Below are 14,687 nucleotides of genomic sequence, written 5' to 3' on the forward strand. Positions count from 1 at the left end.
TAGAGATGGAGTGGGCATTTTGGAGACCGTTGCAATAGGCTGGGGATGTGATCAAGGAGAATAAAGAAGAGGGGGAGGAACTGTTCGGGGCTCCTGGGCCTGACAGATGCCCTTAAGAAGGTCATGGGGAAGAGAGAAAAGCAGAGTCAGCCCTTGGGTGCCCGGGAGAACATGAGCCATTTCAGCAGGGAATCACTGTCAGCAAAATGCCTGGGGTCTGGCTGGGCTTTCACAGGCCTTTGTGTTTTCTCTTGGGCTCTGTAGCATCTCGTGCAAACTCGCCTGACCATTGCGTGCTCCCAGAGAAGAAGGAAAGGAGGAAGGGAAGGTCTGCTCTTGCTGGGATCCACCAGTCCTCCCTGTCACGATTCCTGGGACTTTGTCTGCAGGGGTGAACACCCCACTGGTCCTGAATGCCAACTTCAGGTCCCACCATCATGGGGCTCTAAAGTCCATGTGGCTCTCAACTCTGAACCAGGTGAGAGGTGTGTGTGTGTGTGTGTGTGTGTGTGTGTGTGTGTGTGTGTGTGTGTGACAGAATCGTAGACTCTTAGACGTGGGATCACAGCTTAGAACCTGAGGTATCAGAGCTGGGAAGCACCTTAGAACAGAATATGTCAGATCTGGTAGGGGCCTTAGAACTTAGAATGTCAGAGTTGGGAGGGGTCTTAGAACAGGGGATATCAGAGCTGAGAGGGGCCTTAGAACTTAGAATGTCAGAGTTGGGACGGGCCTTATAAGCTAGAATGTCCAAGCTAAAAGAGACCTTACAACAAAGAATGTCAGAGCTGGGAGGGGCCTTAGAACAGGGGTTGTCAGAGCTGAGCACTTCGTATTCTACAAAGCACTTTCCTAACAACAATCCAGTGAGTCAGAAAGAGCATTCTCTTCTTACAGATGAGGAAACTGAGGTTCAGAGAGATGAAATGAGTTGTCCACAGTCACAGGGGAAGCCCAGCTAAAACTCTTAGCTGGCCCTTTGCTTCCAGTAGGATTCATGAGAGCAGTTGAAGAATCTGGAGATGTTTGGCCTGGAAAAAAAGAAAACTCGGGGGAGGAAACATGATCTCTGCCTTCAAGTATCTCAAGCCTGGTGTGGGAAAGATGGCTGGAAGTTTCAGGGAGATATATTTAGCCTTGTAAGGGAAAACTTCCTACTAATGGGAGCTGTCCAAAAGCTGAAGGTGCTTCCCAGAAGGTAGTGACTTCCCTGTCATTGGAAGTCTTCAGGTGAAGGCTGAATGAACAAGCCCCCATAGGGGATGTCATAGGGTTCTACAGGTATTGGGGGCAGGGTGCAGATGGCCTCTGAGATCTGTAGTTCTTGGGTATTTTCTCTTTTGCAACCAGCTTGAGCAACAGCTGTAAAACAGGAAATGTGGGGCTGGGGAGCGTAGGAAAACCTGGGGCCTGATGGCCGAGCTGTCGTGTTCACATAACCCCTCACGACCCGACACAGAGTCGTGAGATCATAGATTTGGAGCTGAAAGGGATCCCTGAAATCCTCCCATCCAATCCCTTCATTTTGCTGATGGGGAAACTAAGGCTAAGAGATGGGAAGGGCAAGCTAGTCAGTAAAAGAGCCAGGATTTGAACCCAGCTTCTCTGATTCCAAATCAGTCAGTAAGCTAGCAAGCCTACTGCATGCCAGGCTGAGGATATAAAGAAAGGCTAAAGCCCCCAGCCTACCAGGGGAGACAGCCTGAAAACCAGTTTGTCTGAAGAAGAGGTGGTTCAGGGATAATACTCTCTGGGAAAACCCTTAGATCTAGGAGGACTAGGAAAGGCTTCTTGAAGAATGTGGGATTGTAGCTGGGAGCTGAAGGAAACCAGGGAAGCCAGGAGGCAAAGATGAGGAAGGAGGGGGTGGGGGGCAGCCAGTGAAAATGCCCCAAGTCAGGAGTAGCAAGAGGGATGTGGTCATTGGGCCACAGAGTAAGGTGTAAGAATACTGGAAAGGTAGGAAAGGCCCCAATTACTAAAGGCTTTAAAAAAACAGGCAAAGGATTTTGTATTTCATCCTGGAGATAAGGAACCACTGGAGTTTATTGAATGGGGGAATAATATGGTCAGATGTGCAAGTTTTAAAAAATCAGTGTAATAGCAGAGTGGAGGATTAACTGGAGTGGGAAAAAACTTGAGGCAGGTAGACCCAACAGGATGTTACAGTAATGTAGATTGGAGGTGATGAGGGCCTGTACCAGGGTGGGGGCAGTGTCAGTGGAGAGAAGGAAGTGTATCTGAGAGACTCAGAAATAAAAGGCTTTGGTAACTCATTGGAGGGGGTTGGGGCGAAAGAGAATCTGGAGGTGAGAATGATGACTAGTGAGCCTGGGAGACTAGTGGATGATGGAACCTTTGACAGTAACAGAGGAGTTAGGAAGACAGAAGGGTTTGGGGAAAGATAAAGAGTTCAGTTTTGGACATGTTGAATTTAGAATGTCCACATGCAGTTCATATATCTTTTGATGTACAAGACATGCTGTTCAAGATATCCAATAGGCAATGGGAGATGTGTGTCTGGATGTTAGGAGCGAAGTTAGGGGCATGTGTAGATGTGAAAGGCATCTGCATAGGATGATAATTGAAGCCACAGCAGCTGATGAGATCACCAAGTGAAGTAGTTTAAAGGTAGAAGAGGAGAGGGCCCAGGATAGATCCTTGGGGGATCTCCACATTTAGCAGGCATGATGTGGATGAGAATCCAGCAAAGGAGACAGAGAAGGAGCTGTCAGATAAGTGGGAGGAGGACCAGGAAAGAGTGGCCTGAAAACCTAGAGAGAAGAGAGTATCCTGGAGAGGAGGGTGATCAACAGTGTAAATTACTGCGCAGCAGCGAGGACTCAAATCCGGCCTCAGACACTTACTAGCTGTGTGACCCTGGGCAAGTCATTTCACCCTGTTTGCCTCAGTTTCCTCATCTGTAAAATGAGCTGGAGAAGGAAATGGCAAACCACGCCAGGATCTTTGCCAAGAAAATCCCTAATGGAGTCACTAAGGGTCAGACACGACTGAAAACAACTGAACAGCAACAAGACATTATAATCAAATATATACAACACTATAATTATTGTAATGTATTGTTATAGTTATTATAATATGCAATGGATTATGATATATCATAATTATATATAATTAACAACAGCTAGCATTTACTAAAGGCTTGCAAAAAACTTTGCATATAGTATATAATATAATATTGGAGTATATATTATGTAGTGTAGTTTATTGTGCTATATGATATAGTGTATATTATAGGACATAGGCTATATTATAAAACAGTTATGTATAATACATGTTATAAAGATTCTTCAAAAGCCATCTGGTCCAACCTCTCATTTTATTATTAATAATTATATAATACAGATTTCTGATACATTAAAGAATATATATTATATTTGATATATAAAGATATAACATTCTGTATTATGTATACTTCTATATTATTAGTTATTATTGTTATTAATTATAATAAAATGAGGTCAGACCAGATGATTCTGAAGTCCCTTCCAGCTCTAGAGCTATGGTCATACGAATAATGATAATAACTGACTTTTTTGGGGTAGTGCTTTGAAGTTTTAACACACCTCATCTGCGTTATTCCTTTGAGGCTTGCAAATACCATTGAGGCTCTCTGAGACTTAATTTACTCATCTGCAAAGTGAGGGTAAAAATATTTGTAAAAAAAAATTTTTTACAACACAAAACTTTTTTTGAAAAGTTATTTTTGTGTCCATTTTACAGATGGGGAAATTGTGTCTCAGAGAGGTTAGATGACTTGCTCACATAAAGGAATAAATAATAGGGTCATAGATGTGGATCTAGAAGGGGCCTTGAAGACTATTGAGCCCAGCCCTTTCATTTTACAGATGAGGAAACTGAGGCCCAGAGAGATGAAATAATTTGCCATACATGTACATGTCAGGCGTGGGATTTGAACCAGGCTTTTTGTGTCTTTGAGACCTGTACACTGTCTATGCACAACCACTGCATTATACTGCTGATTAGACCAGCAGTGAGCGTGTAAGCAGAATTTGCTGTCACGTACTTAATTAATCAGTCGATCAACAAGGACTTATTAATCACCTATGATGTGCCAGGCACCGAGGTAGGGTCTGGGGGGATACAAAATCAAAACAGAAAACAGATCCTGCCTCCAAAGAGCTATGTTCTGTTGAGGGAAATGACACATATCCATGTAAATAAATTTAAAAAATAGCCACAGAGTATTTCAGGATGGAGGCATGAGCAGCTGGAAAGGCCTCACGTAGGGAGTCAGGTTTCATCTGAGCTTGAAAGGACGTTCAGGACTCTGAGAGACAGGGGAGGAGGGAGGGCATTCTTGGCATGGGAGCAGCCAGGGGAAAGCACAAAATGTCCTGGGCAAAGCCACGGCCAGTGGTCCGTTCTGGCTGGAACCTGAATCCAAAAAGGAGCCTAATGCATAATAAGTCTGGAAAAGCAAACTGAAGCTGGGCTTTAGGCCAAGCAGAGGAGCTTTCTTTCGATTCTACAGGTAATAGGGAGCCATGGAGCTGTTTGAGCCAGGGAGTGTCGTGATTCAAATTGTGCCGTATCAGTTTGGCAGCTGTGGGGATGCTGGGCACTGAAGCCAGTTTCTAAGACCTCTGATTTCTCCCTTGACCCTGTGAATACCTGGGGGCAGCTAAATGGGGATACCCCAAAGGTGCAAGAGTAGAGAGATTCAAGTCTATGAACATTGACTAAACATCTACTGTATACAAGACTTGGGGAATGATTCAGTCCAACAGAAAGTTCCTGAGTACCTACTGTGGTGCAGAGAATACAGAAGAGGCCAGCTTCTGCCCTCACAGAGAAGACAGTCTAATAGCCAGCCGTTTCTGCAAGAATTTATTCTCTCTGGAGCAAGGCCCTGCCAGACTCATTTTACCTTGTTGAAATTTCCACCCATTGTTATTGAATCCATTCTCTGGAGCAAGCAGAGCAAAGCAAACCCCTCTTTCACAGGATAGCCTTGAAAATAGCTCTTTTCTCCCCCACCCCAAGTCTCTTCTTTTCCAGGGTAAATATTCTAACTCCTTCAAACTTTACATATTTGAAGTGGACTCAGGGTCCTCTACCATCTTGACTGTCCTCCCTGGACACTCTCCAGTTCCACAGTGTCCTTCCTAAAATGTCATGTCTAGGGGGGCAGCTAGGTGGCGCAGTAGATAGAGCTCTGGTCTCAGAGTCAGGAGGACCTGAGTTCAAATCCACCCTCAGACACTTGACTCTTGCTATCTATGTGACCCTGGGCAAGTCACTTAACCCCGTTTGCCTCACCAGATAAAAAGCAAAATAAAATAAAATGTGATGTCTAGGACTGAACAGATTAATCATCATCATCATCATTATAATTATAATAATAACAGTTATCATAACAACAATAATAGTTACCATTCATATGGGCTCTAAGGTTTACAGAGCACATAATAAATATTATTTCATTCGACCCCACAACAACCTTATTCTAATCCAACATTCGTGTACTTTTTTTTCTTAAATATTCAGTTTTTAAAATTTTTACCTATTTCTTCATTTTTTAGTGAGGCAGTTGGGGTTCAGTGACTTGCCCAGGGTCACACAGCTAGTAAGTATTAAGTATCTCAGGTCCGATTTGAACTCAGGTCCTCCTGACTCCATAGCTGGTTCTCCATCTACTGCGCCACCTAGCTGCCCCAGTGTACTTACTGTTGTTTTTTTGTCCTTCCTTCTTGAAGAGGACCATTACATTAGGGAGGTGATGCCATGACGTGCAAATGAATCGGATTTACATGAGGGAGGTCCATGCAGGTCACCAGCCTCAATGTACTTTACTTCCTAGCTGTCTCTAGGGAAAATCTGCCTAGGGCACAAGACAGGGGAGTATCACCCCCGTGTTCCTAGAAACTGTGCTTGTCACGGCAGTTAGGTGGCATAGTGGATAGAGTACCAGGCCTTGAGTCAGGAAAACCTGAATTCAAATCCAGCCTCAGACACCTGTTAGGTGTGTGACCCTGGGCAAGTCACTTCACCCTATTTGCCTCAGTTTTCTCATCTGTAAAATGAGCTAGAGAAGGAAATGGCAAACTGCTGCAGTGTTTTTTGCCAAGAAAACCCCAACTGGTATCACAAAGAATCAGGCAGGACTGAAACCACTGAACAACATAAAAAATACACATCTTCATTTTCCTGTTTCCTGCCCCCCCCAATAAGTAGCTGAAACTTGTTTAATCTCTTACTAATCCTAGGATCTTATGTTGAGATCTACAAGCAACCTTGGGGTTCATCTGGTATAACCCTTGTTGTACACATACTTCTTTCCAATCCCCCCAGATGCTACAGCCTCTCCTCTCCCTCTAAAATAACCTTGTATTTTTGTATTAAAAATTTGTATTAAAATTGCTTTGTATTTTTAAAATACTATATAAAATATTCAAAATGTCCATTTCAAATATGTAAATGTTGTTTCCACTGACAGAACATAAGCTCCCTGAAGGAAGAGGCTGTTTTTGTCTTTGTATCGGTCCACAGTGTTTAACGCTGCCCTCGGCATACATTAGGTGCTTACTAAACACTTGTCAACTGATAGGAGGTTAGTAAAGATCTGTATAATATCCCACTTAGTGTTTCAATCTCCCATTAATTATTTAATTCATTTCTATTCCTTGAACATTTATTTAGCACCTACTGTGTGCCAGGTAGGCCCTAGAGAAAATAAACAAAAATGAAAAATAATCCCCGATTTCATGGACTATATATTCTGTAGGGGAATCATGCATTCATTCACTTAATTGAAAAAATATGTATTAAGCACAGTGGACAGAGACCATTGAGCTAGCTACTGGTGGAAGATACAAAGTTTCAATCAGGCATGGGCCTTGCTCTAGAGAAATATGCAACCCAGTAACTGCCCAGAAATAGTAAGCATCTTTAATCCTGCCCTTGACTTGACCCCTGAGAGTCGGGCCATATCCTCACAATGTTGGCAGTCCAAACTGGTTCCTTTGCCTCCCCTGCTAGTTTCTTCCTGAGAACTAATTTGACCCCTGGTTCCACAGTGAGAAAGGTTGGGGTCAAGGAGGTCAGGAAAACAGGTGGTCGAAATGGGCCAGCCCTTGTGAGCATGTGGTCCCTCAAGGCTGGGTTGGTTGCCAAGTGTGGGCCTGAGTTGCCTTGGTGCTGTTGCTATGACAATCTCACAGTGGTTGCCATGTAGATAGTGCAGGACTGCATCACAGCTGTGGGGAGTGAGTGCAGAGCATCTCAGGACAGGATTTGTGATTTCTTTCAATGTTAAGAGAGGAGTGTAGGAAGGGTGGGGTGGGGGGGTGGATGGGTGCTTAGAACATGGAATGTCTGAGTTGGGAGGGGCCTTGGAACAGGGAATGTCTGAGCTGGGAGGGGCTTTAGAAAAGAGAGTGTCAGAGCTGGGAGGGGTCTTAGAACAAGGGATGTCAGAGCCAGGAGGGACCTTAGAACAGGGAATGTCAGGTCTAAGAAGAGCCTTAGAACAGGGAATGTCAGGGTTGGGAGGAGCCTTAGAAAAGGGAATGTTAGAGCTGGAGGGGCCTTAGAACGGAGCTATAGGTAATGATCTTATCATAAATTTTAAAGGCCCTCTCTTACAGTTGAGGCCACGGAGGGCCAAAGGGAGTGGGGGGGCTCTCAGCACAGGGACCTGATGGGATGTTTTGGTTTCAGGTGTTAAGAAAGATGCAGAGGCGGCACAGCAGCAACACGGACAGCGCTCCCCCCGAAAGGTAACGCCGCCGCCCCTGTGGTCACACTTGGTGCTCGTCCCTTTCTCTGGCTGAGTGTCAGTGATGTCATGCACGCACGTGTTGGTGGACGCTGAGAGTCTGACCAGGCGTTCTCCCTGGTGCTGGGCTGGGTAGGGAGTGCAGAGGTCGGATTTCTGAAGGCCTTGTGACCGTTGGAGTAAGTGTTAGTGAGCCCATTTGATAGTTGAGGAAACTGAGACCTGCAGAGTTGAGGTGACTTGCCCAGAGTCACACTGGGGAAAGGAAAGAAAAGGAAATAAGCATTTATGTGGTGCCACTATGTGCCAGGTGTTTAAAAGTATTATTTAATTTGATCCTCACAACAACCCTGGGAGGTAGGTGATGTTTATCATCTCCACTTTCCAGATGAGGAAACTGAGGCAAACAGGGTAAGTGACTTGTCTAGGGTCACACAGCAAGTAAGTATCTGAGGCTGGATTTGAACTCAGGTCTTCCTGACTCCAAGCCTGGTGCTCTATCCGATGTACCACCTGGCTGCCTTAATAGGGAACTACTAGAGTTTATTGAGAAGAAGAGTGTGTGTGTGTGTGTGTGTGTGTGTGTGTGTGTGTGTGTGTGTGTGTGTGTGTGAGAGAGAGAGAGAGAGAGGGAGAGAGAGAGAGACAGAGAGAGACGGGGGGAGAAAGAGAGAGAGAGATTGAGAAGATCATTTCAGCAGCTGAATAGGGAATAGAGTAGAGTGAGGAAACACTGGAGACAGGAGCCCAACCAGAAGTGAGAGGTGATGAGGGCCTGCACCAGCTCAGTGAAATGCCCATTTCTGTATTTCATCTATTCAATTTAGCCTAGTGTTTTAGACTGTCAAGGTCTTTTTGAGTCCTGACCATCATCTGTTTTGATAGCTGTCCCTGCCAGGTTTGTATCTTCTGCACATTTGATAAGCATGCCGTCTACGCCTTTATCTGTGTTACAAAAAGTTCTGGATATGAAGTCAGAAAATCTGGTTGCAGGCCTTGGCTTGACCACTTCCTACCTTTTGAACTTGGGAAAATCACTTAAATTCTCTGGTTCTCAGTTTTTTCCTCTGTAAAATAAGGAGGTTAGACTAGATGACCAGTACTAAATCTATGAGGTGTATGAACCTATTTTAAATACCAAAGGAGCAAGCACAGATCCCTGGGGTACTCCCCTGCAAACCTCCTTCCAAATTGGCATTGAATCATTAATGACATGATTAAGCACTTACTGTGTGCTGGGCACTGTGCTGTGTTTTTACAAGTATTATCTCATTTCATCCTCCCAACAACCCTGGAAGGTAAGTGTTATTGTTATCCTCATTTTGCAGTGGAAGAAACTGAGGCAGATAGGTTAAATGACATGCCCTGAGTCATATAACTGAGAAGTGTATGAATTTGAATTCGGGTCCTCCTGAGTGCTCTATCCATGTGTGCCACCCTACCTTCTGTCTTACTAGCTCCATGCTTGTCTTGGGTATCTATCTGTTCCCTGTTATCTGTTTTTTATCTGTCCTTTCTAGCGTGACATAGTGGATGGGGTCTTGGAGTCCAAAGACCTGTTCACTTCAAGTGCTTCCTAGCTGTGTAACCTTGGGCAAGTCACTTCTCCCTTCCTGGCCTCAGTTTCCTCATCCAAAAAATGAGGAAGTTGGACCTCCGAGGGGCCTTCCAGCTCTAGAACTGCGATCCTTGGTCACTGACCTCACTGTGTCTTAGTTCCCTCACCTGTAAAATGAGAGTTGAACTCAGTGACCTGTAAGGTCCCTTCCACCTCTAAATCTGTGAACTATAGTTTCCTTGGCCAACCAAAAAAAAAAGAAAAGGAAATAAGAGTTGAGCAGGTCCAAATTCTCTCTGTCGTCAGTCATCATCCTCGCCTCCCTGAGTAGCATTTCTTGTCCTCTCTTTTGCATTCCCTTTTCCCCCCAAGATGCATAGGATGGTCAGATGTGGATATGGGGCCCAGTCTGTTCTATGCCAACCGCTGCTCTGTCTGTTAGCCAGCATATAAATGGTTAAACCAGGAGCATCCTCACAGCCACTCTCTCTCATACCTGTGTATCTGTCTCTCCTCCCCCTGCTCCCCCAGTGGTCCTTGCTGGTTCAAGTCTGAGGACCCAGGGATTGAAGCAGGGCTATAAAAAGCCCTGCTTGGGGGCAGTGGGCATTTCCTGGGAGGACTGGAGTCCGCTGAGAGCTCTGCAAATTTCCAAGCACTTTGTGGAGCAAGGGGACCAGGAGAGTTTTCCAAGGTTCCCAGCGGAGGCAGGATAAAGGAGAAGATGGCTCTGTGTGTGTGTGTGTGTGTGTGTGTGTGTGTGTGTGTGTGTGTGTGTGTGTGTGTTGTGTGTGTGTGGTGGTGTGTATGGATGCAGTCTCACCTTTGTGGGCCAGACTTCTCATGCTGAGGAATTCTTCGTCCTTGTTGGTGAACAAAGACTTTCACTTTGCAGTCTGGGGACTGTCCTTGCTGGTTATTCATAACAACCCCAATTTCTATACTATGTTAAGGTTCATGGAATACTTTACTACCTGTGAGCTAGGTCACACCTGGATCATTATTCCTCCTCTGCTTCTCTAGTTTCCATTTCTACTCCTGACTCAGGTTGCACTTGACAAGACAGAAAGGAAGGAAGGAAGAAAGGAAGGAAAGAAGGAAACAAAGGAAGGAAGAAGGAAGGAAAAAGGAAAGAAGGAAACAAAGGAAGGAGGAAGGGAGAGAAGGAAGGAAAAAGGGATGCAAGAAATGAAAGGAAGGAAAGAAGGAGGGAAGGAAGAAAGAAGGAAGGAAAGAGGGAGGGAAGAAATGAAGGAAGGAAGAAGGGAGAGGAAGTAAAGAAGAAAGAGAGAAAATGAAGGAAGAGAAGGAGGAAAGGAAGAAAGGGAAGAAGTTAGGAAGGAGAGGGGGACACAAGGAAGGAAGGAAGCGTCTGTTAAGCACCTACTGTGTGCCAGGCTCCATGCCAAGAGCTTCATAAACATTGTCTCATCTGATCCTCACAACAACCCTGGGAGGTAGATGCCATTATGATTCTCATTTTACAGTTGAGGAAACAGGCAGTCAAAGGTGAAGTGACTTGCCCAGGGGTCACACAGCTAATAAGAGGCTGAAGCTGGATTTGAATTCAGGTCTTCCTGCCTCTAGGCCCGGCCCTCTATCCACCGTACCACCAGCTGTCTCTTACTTTACTAACATTAACCTTGATGTTTATTTTAATCCAGGTTCACTGAGATGAATAGTCTTAGGAAGAGAGGGGGCATCACACAACATGACTTGTCCAAGGTCCTGAATACCTCTAGAGCTATCTAGGTTGGGGGAAGGCTGAGGGCCGCTGTCCCTGAAAGTGAATGTCTGTTTGATGACCAAAATTCCTGAATGCCCAGAGAGTTCTCTGGGCTAAAAAAAAAAAAAATGAGATTAAAGATTTAAATCTAATAAGGGACTTTTACATCCCCTATCCCAATGTCCTCATTTCACACGAGTGACTTCCCCCAAGGTCAAACAGGCAGGATACAAGCCTAGGTTCCTGTGACTCCCAATTCACTGTAATTTCCATGGTGACTTAACCACCTAATATCTGTGGGGATGGATCCCCCAGGGAATGGGAATAGTTGAGTCTCAAATTTGTAGAGAAGTAGCAGACTATAGAAATGGATAGAGGGCTGGGTATGGAGTCAAAAAGACATGATTTAAATCCTGATTTTGATGTTTGTGTATTTGTGTGACTCTGGAGCTTTACCTTTACCTTTTTCAGCCTCAGTTTCCTCGTTTCTAAAATGTGGATAACATTGGCATCTATATCTCACTGGATTGTTGGGAAGATCAAACAAGATGATGAGAGGAAGTACTTTCCAAACCTTAAAGTACTATATAAATGTTAGCTTTTTTTTTTTAATCACATTTATTAGAACCTAGGCTGGAGCTCTTGAAATTCTAGGAACGTGAATTTTACTTATTTCATTCCTCATTTAGTCCCTTCTTTGAGTACTTTCTACCTGTCTTTCTAAAAAAAAATTGAGTCTTGTTGGGGGGGGGAGGTTTCTATCACCTTGATTTCCAAATTGCCCCTCCCATCCTACTGTCTCCCCAAAGCCATTTGTAACAAAGGTGGTGGTTGTTGTTGTTGTTGTTGTTGTATTGTGTTTGTCCTTCCTTCTTGAACAGGCCATGACATCAGGCAGCTGATGACATGACTCGCAGTTGACTTTGATTTGAGTGAGGGAGGGCTGTGCAGGGTCACCAGCCTTACCTTCTCCTCAGGGCAAGATTTAGATCAGGATGACTGGAGATGGCCCCCTGTAACAAAGAATAGAAAGAAAAGGAAGAAAGAATGCATAGCAAATCAAACACTGCATTGACCTAGTCTGACATTATATATGGTATTCTGCACCCATAGGCCCCTCCCTCCCCTCCTCCCTGGCCACCTCTGCAAAGAAGAGAAAGAGTCAGATTTTCTTAACTCTTCGTGGCCAGGTCTGGTCATTCTAATTACTCAGCATCCTGTTTCTTTTCTGGCTGCTGTTTCTACTGTTGCACAGTCATCAATTCCTTGAGAGTAAGGATTGCTTTATTTTTCTATTTACTGTTTTCTCTAAGGCTGCCTTCCATCAGAGTGTCCCAAAAGTCTTGGTGAAGTTTTAAGCTTTAATAGCTATTAAATTTAATTGAAATTAAATAGCTATTAGTTTTAATGGATATTGAAGCTCAAAACTACGCTTAAGACTTTTGGAACACCTTATATTTATCTTGTATGTACTAATATATACTTTTTCTCCTCCATTAGAATGTTGGCTCCTTAGATATCCACCTTTTGGATCCGTAGACAGGGGAAGAGTTTGTGACCAGTCAAGGGATAGAGAGGATCACTAGAGATGAAATGAACAGTTTTGATTACATAATATTAAAAAGGTTTTGTACGAACCAAATCATCGTATTTTAAATTAAAGGGAAATTGTTAACTTGGAAAAATCCTCGTAGTAAGTTTTATCTTATAACGGTCTCATTTGCAAGATATATAAAGAACTGATTCAAATTTTTAAGAATAAGAATTATTCTTTAATTGCAGAATAGTCAAAGGATATCAACAGGCAATTTTCAAAGATGTCCAAGCTGTCAACAGGATATGGAAAAAAATATTTAATCACTAATAATTATAAAAATGCAAATTAATAATAATAGCTAATAATTCCATCTAGTAAACATTTATGAAACACCTTGTATGTGCCAGGCACTATGCTAAGTGTTGGGGATACAGTTGATATAAAGAAAGACAATCTCTTCTTTCAAGGAGCTTATAATCTAAAGGAGGCAGGAAAAGGTAGGAGGAGAGTCAGGACAGGACACTGGGGGTATCTTGTTCTGTGGAGTTAAAACCAAGCAGAGGAACAGATACAAAGTGGAGAGGTATTTATGTGGCATTTACTATGTGCCAGGCACAATGCTAAGTGCTTTACAATTATTGCCAGCTAGTAAGTGTTTGAGGCTGGATTTGAACTAGCAGTTCTGAGGTGCTACCTCACGCCCATCAAAGTAACAGTGATGACAAAAAAATGGAAAATGACATGCTGTAGGGGCTGTGGGAAACCAGGTACATTAATGTACTATTGGTGGAATTATGAATTGATTCAACCATTCTGAAAGGGAATTTAGAATTATACCCCCAAAGTCACTAAATTATACACACCCCTTGACCACCAACAGCATGACTACTAGGCGTAGTCATAAATAGATAAAAAAAGAAAAATATTTATACAGACACAAAAATTTATATTTATATTTATATTTATACAGACCAAAAATATTTACAGCAGCTCTTTTTGTATTGGCAAAGAACAGGAAACTATGGTGTCTGCTGGGGAATGGCTGAACAGAAATGGTATGTTAGTGTGATGTAATACTTTTATGACCTAGGAGATGACAGAAGGGAGTTTCACTAGTGTGTTCTTCGTTGACATCAATCAGCCAGGTAACTTCTTGTAGTCAGGACAGTTGGTACAAATTCTCCCAAAAGCCTATGGTGTATTCTTCCTCAAGGATGCACAGGCAGAGCCCAGGGGAGAATTAGTGAGCTCACAGCTTCTCATTACTAGAAGCCCTTTCTTGGATCCAGAGCTTGCATTTTTCTCTGGTGTCAGAGGTCATGTTCCTTGAAACAATTTCATCTGTGTCAATATTTGTTCTCAGTTTGTCTCTCTCTGCCCCCCCCTTCTAGCCTCTCCTTTCTTGGGTGATTTTTGCCCTCAGTATATTTCTCTGCTATTGGCCGGTTGCTTGGTCTCTGAATGGTGGTCTTCTCTCTCTAGTGACTTGGTCATTGGAGGGATAGGGAGAAAGAAGAGGGAGAAACTTTCTTCTCTCTTCTCTGCCTCTGTAGCCAAGAGTGATTCCTTCTAATGAGCCTGAATGTGGAGTCCTTCATCACCAAACTGATCCACCAGAGAACTGAAGAACATTGAAGGTTTCTCCAGCTTTTTAAAGCCCTTGGGAGAACGTTCTCTTCCAGACCCTTTGACCCAGTTAAAGAGGAGTTCAAAACCAGAAAAAAGAATCAGAGGGTGTAAATAATCTTATTTACATGTTTTAAAAACTTAATCAGATTTGTGTTATTGACCAATTGAAGTAGGGGTATCCAGCCTCTTCTCTTATACTTGTATCCCTAAGATTTTAGCACAGTGCTTACCTGGCACGCTTTTGTTGTTATTCAGTCATTTTCAGTTATGTCTGACTTTTTGTGACTCCATTTGGGATTTTCTTGTCAGAGATACTGGAGTGGTTTGCCATTTCCTTCTCCAGCTAATTTTACAATTGAGGAAACTGAGGCAAACGGGGCTAAGTGACTTCCCCAGGGTCACCCATCTAGTAAGTGTCTGAAGCCAGATTTGAGCTCTGGTCTTCCTAACTCCAGGTCTAGTGCTGTACCATTGT

The 14,687-nt window shown here is 43.6% G+C and overlaps 1 protein-coding gene across 3 annotated transcripts in view; it reads left to right on the forward strand.

Annotated features, from left to right (window-relative positions):
* Window positions 1-14,687, forward strand: part of RNFT2 (ring finger protein, transmembrane 2) — a 76,231-nt gene that overhangs the window by 2,521 nt on the left and 59,023 nt on the right. For 2 of the 3 annotated variants that reach the window (XM_021007934.2, XM_078154352.1), the window contains exons 2-3: window positions 265-478; window positions 7,705-7,763. In XM_021007934.2, coding sequence (XP_020863593.2) covers window positions 455-478; window positions 7,705-7,763 — 83 coding nt within the window. In that variant the 5' untranslated portion in view covers window positions 265-454. Of the gene's footprint in view, window positions 1-264; window positions 486-7,704; window positions 7,764-14,687 lie in introns of all 3 variants that reach the window. The other variant, XM_078154353.1, reaches the window with a different exon arrangement.

Source organism: Phascolarctos cinereus, unplaced genomic scaffold, assembly GCF_003287225.1.
Source record: "Phascolarctos cinereus isolate Bilbo 61053 unplaced genomic scaffold, phaCin_HiC Scaffold_4;HRSCAF=312, whole genome shotgun sequence".
In the NCBI taxonomy this organism is placed as follows: domain Eukaryota; kingdom Metazoa; phylum Chordata; class Mammalia; order Diprotodontia; family Phascolarctidae; genus Phascolarctos; species Phascolarctos cinereus.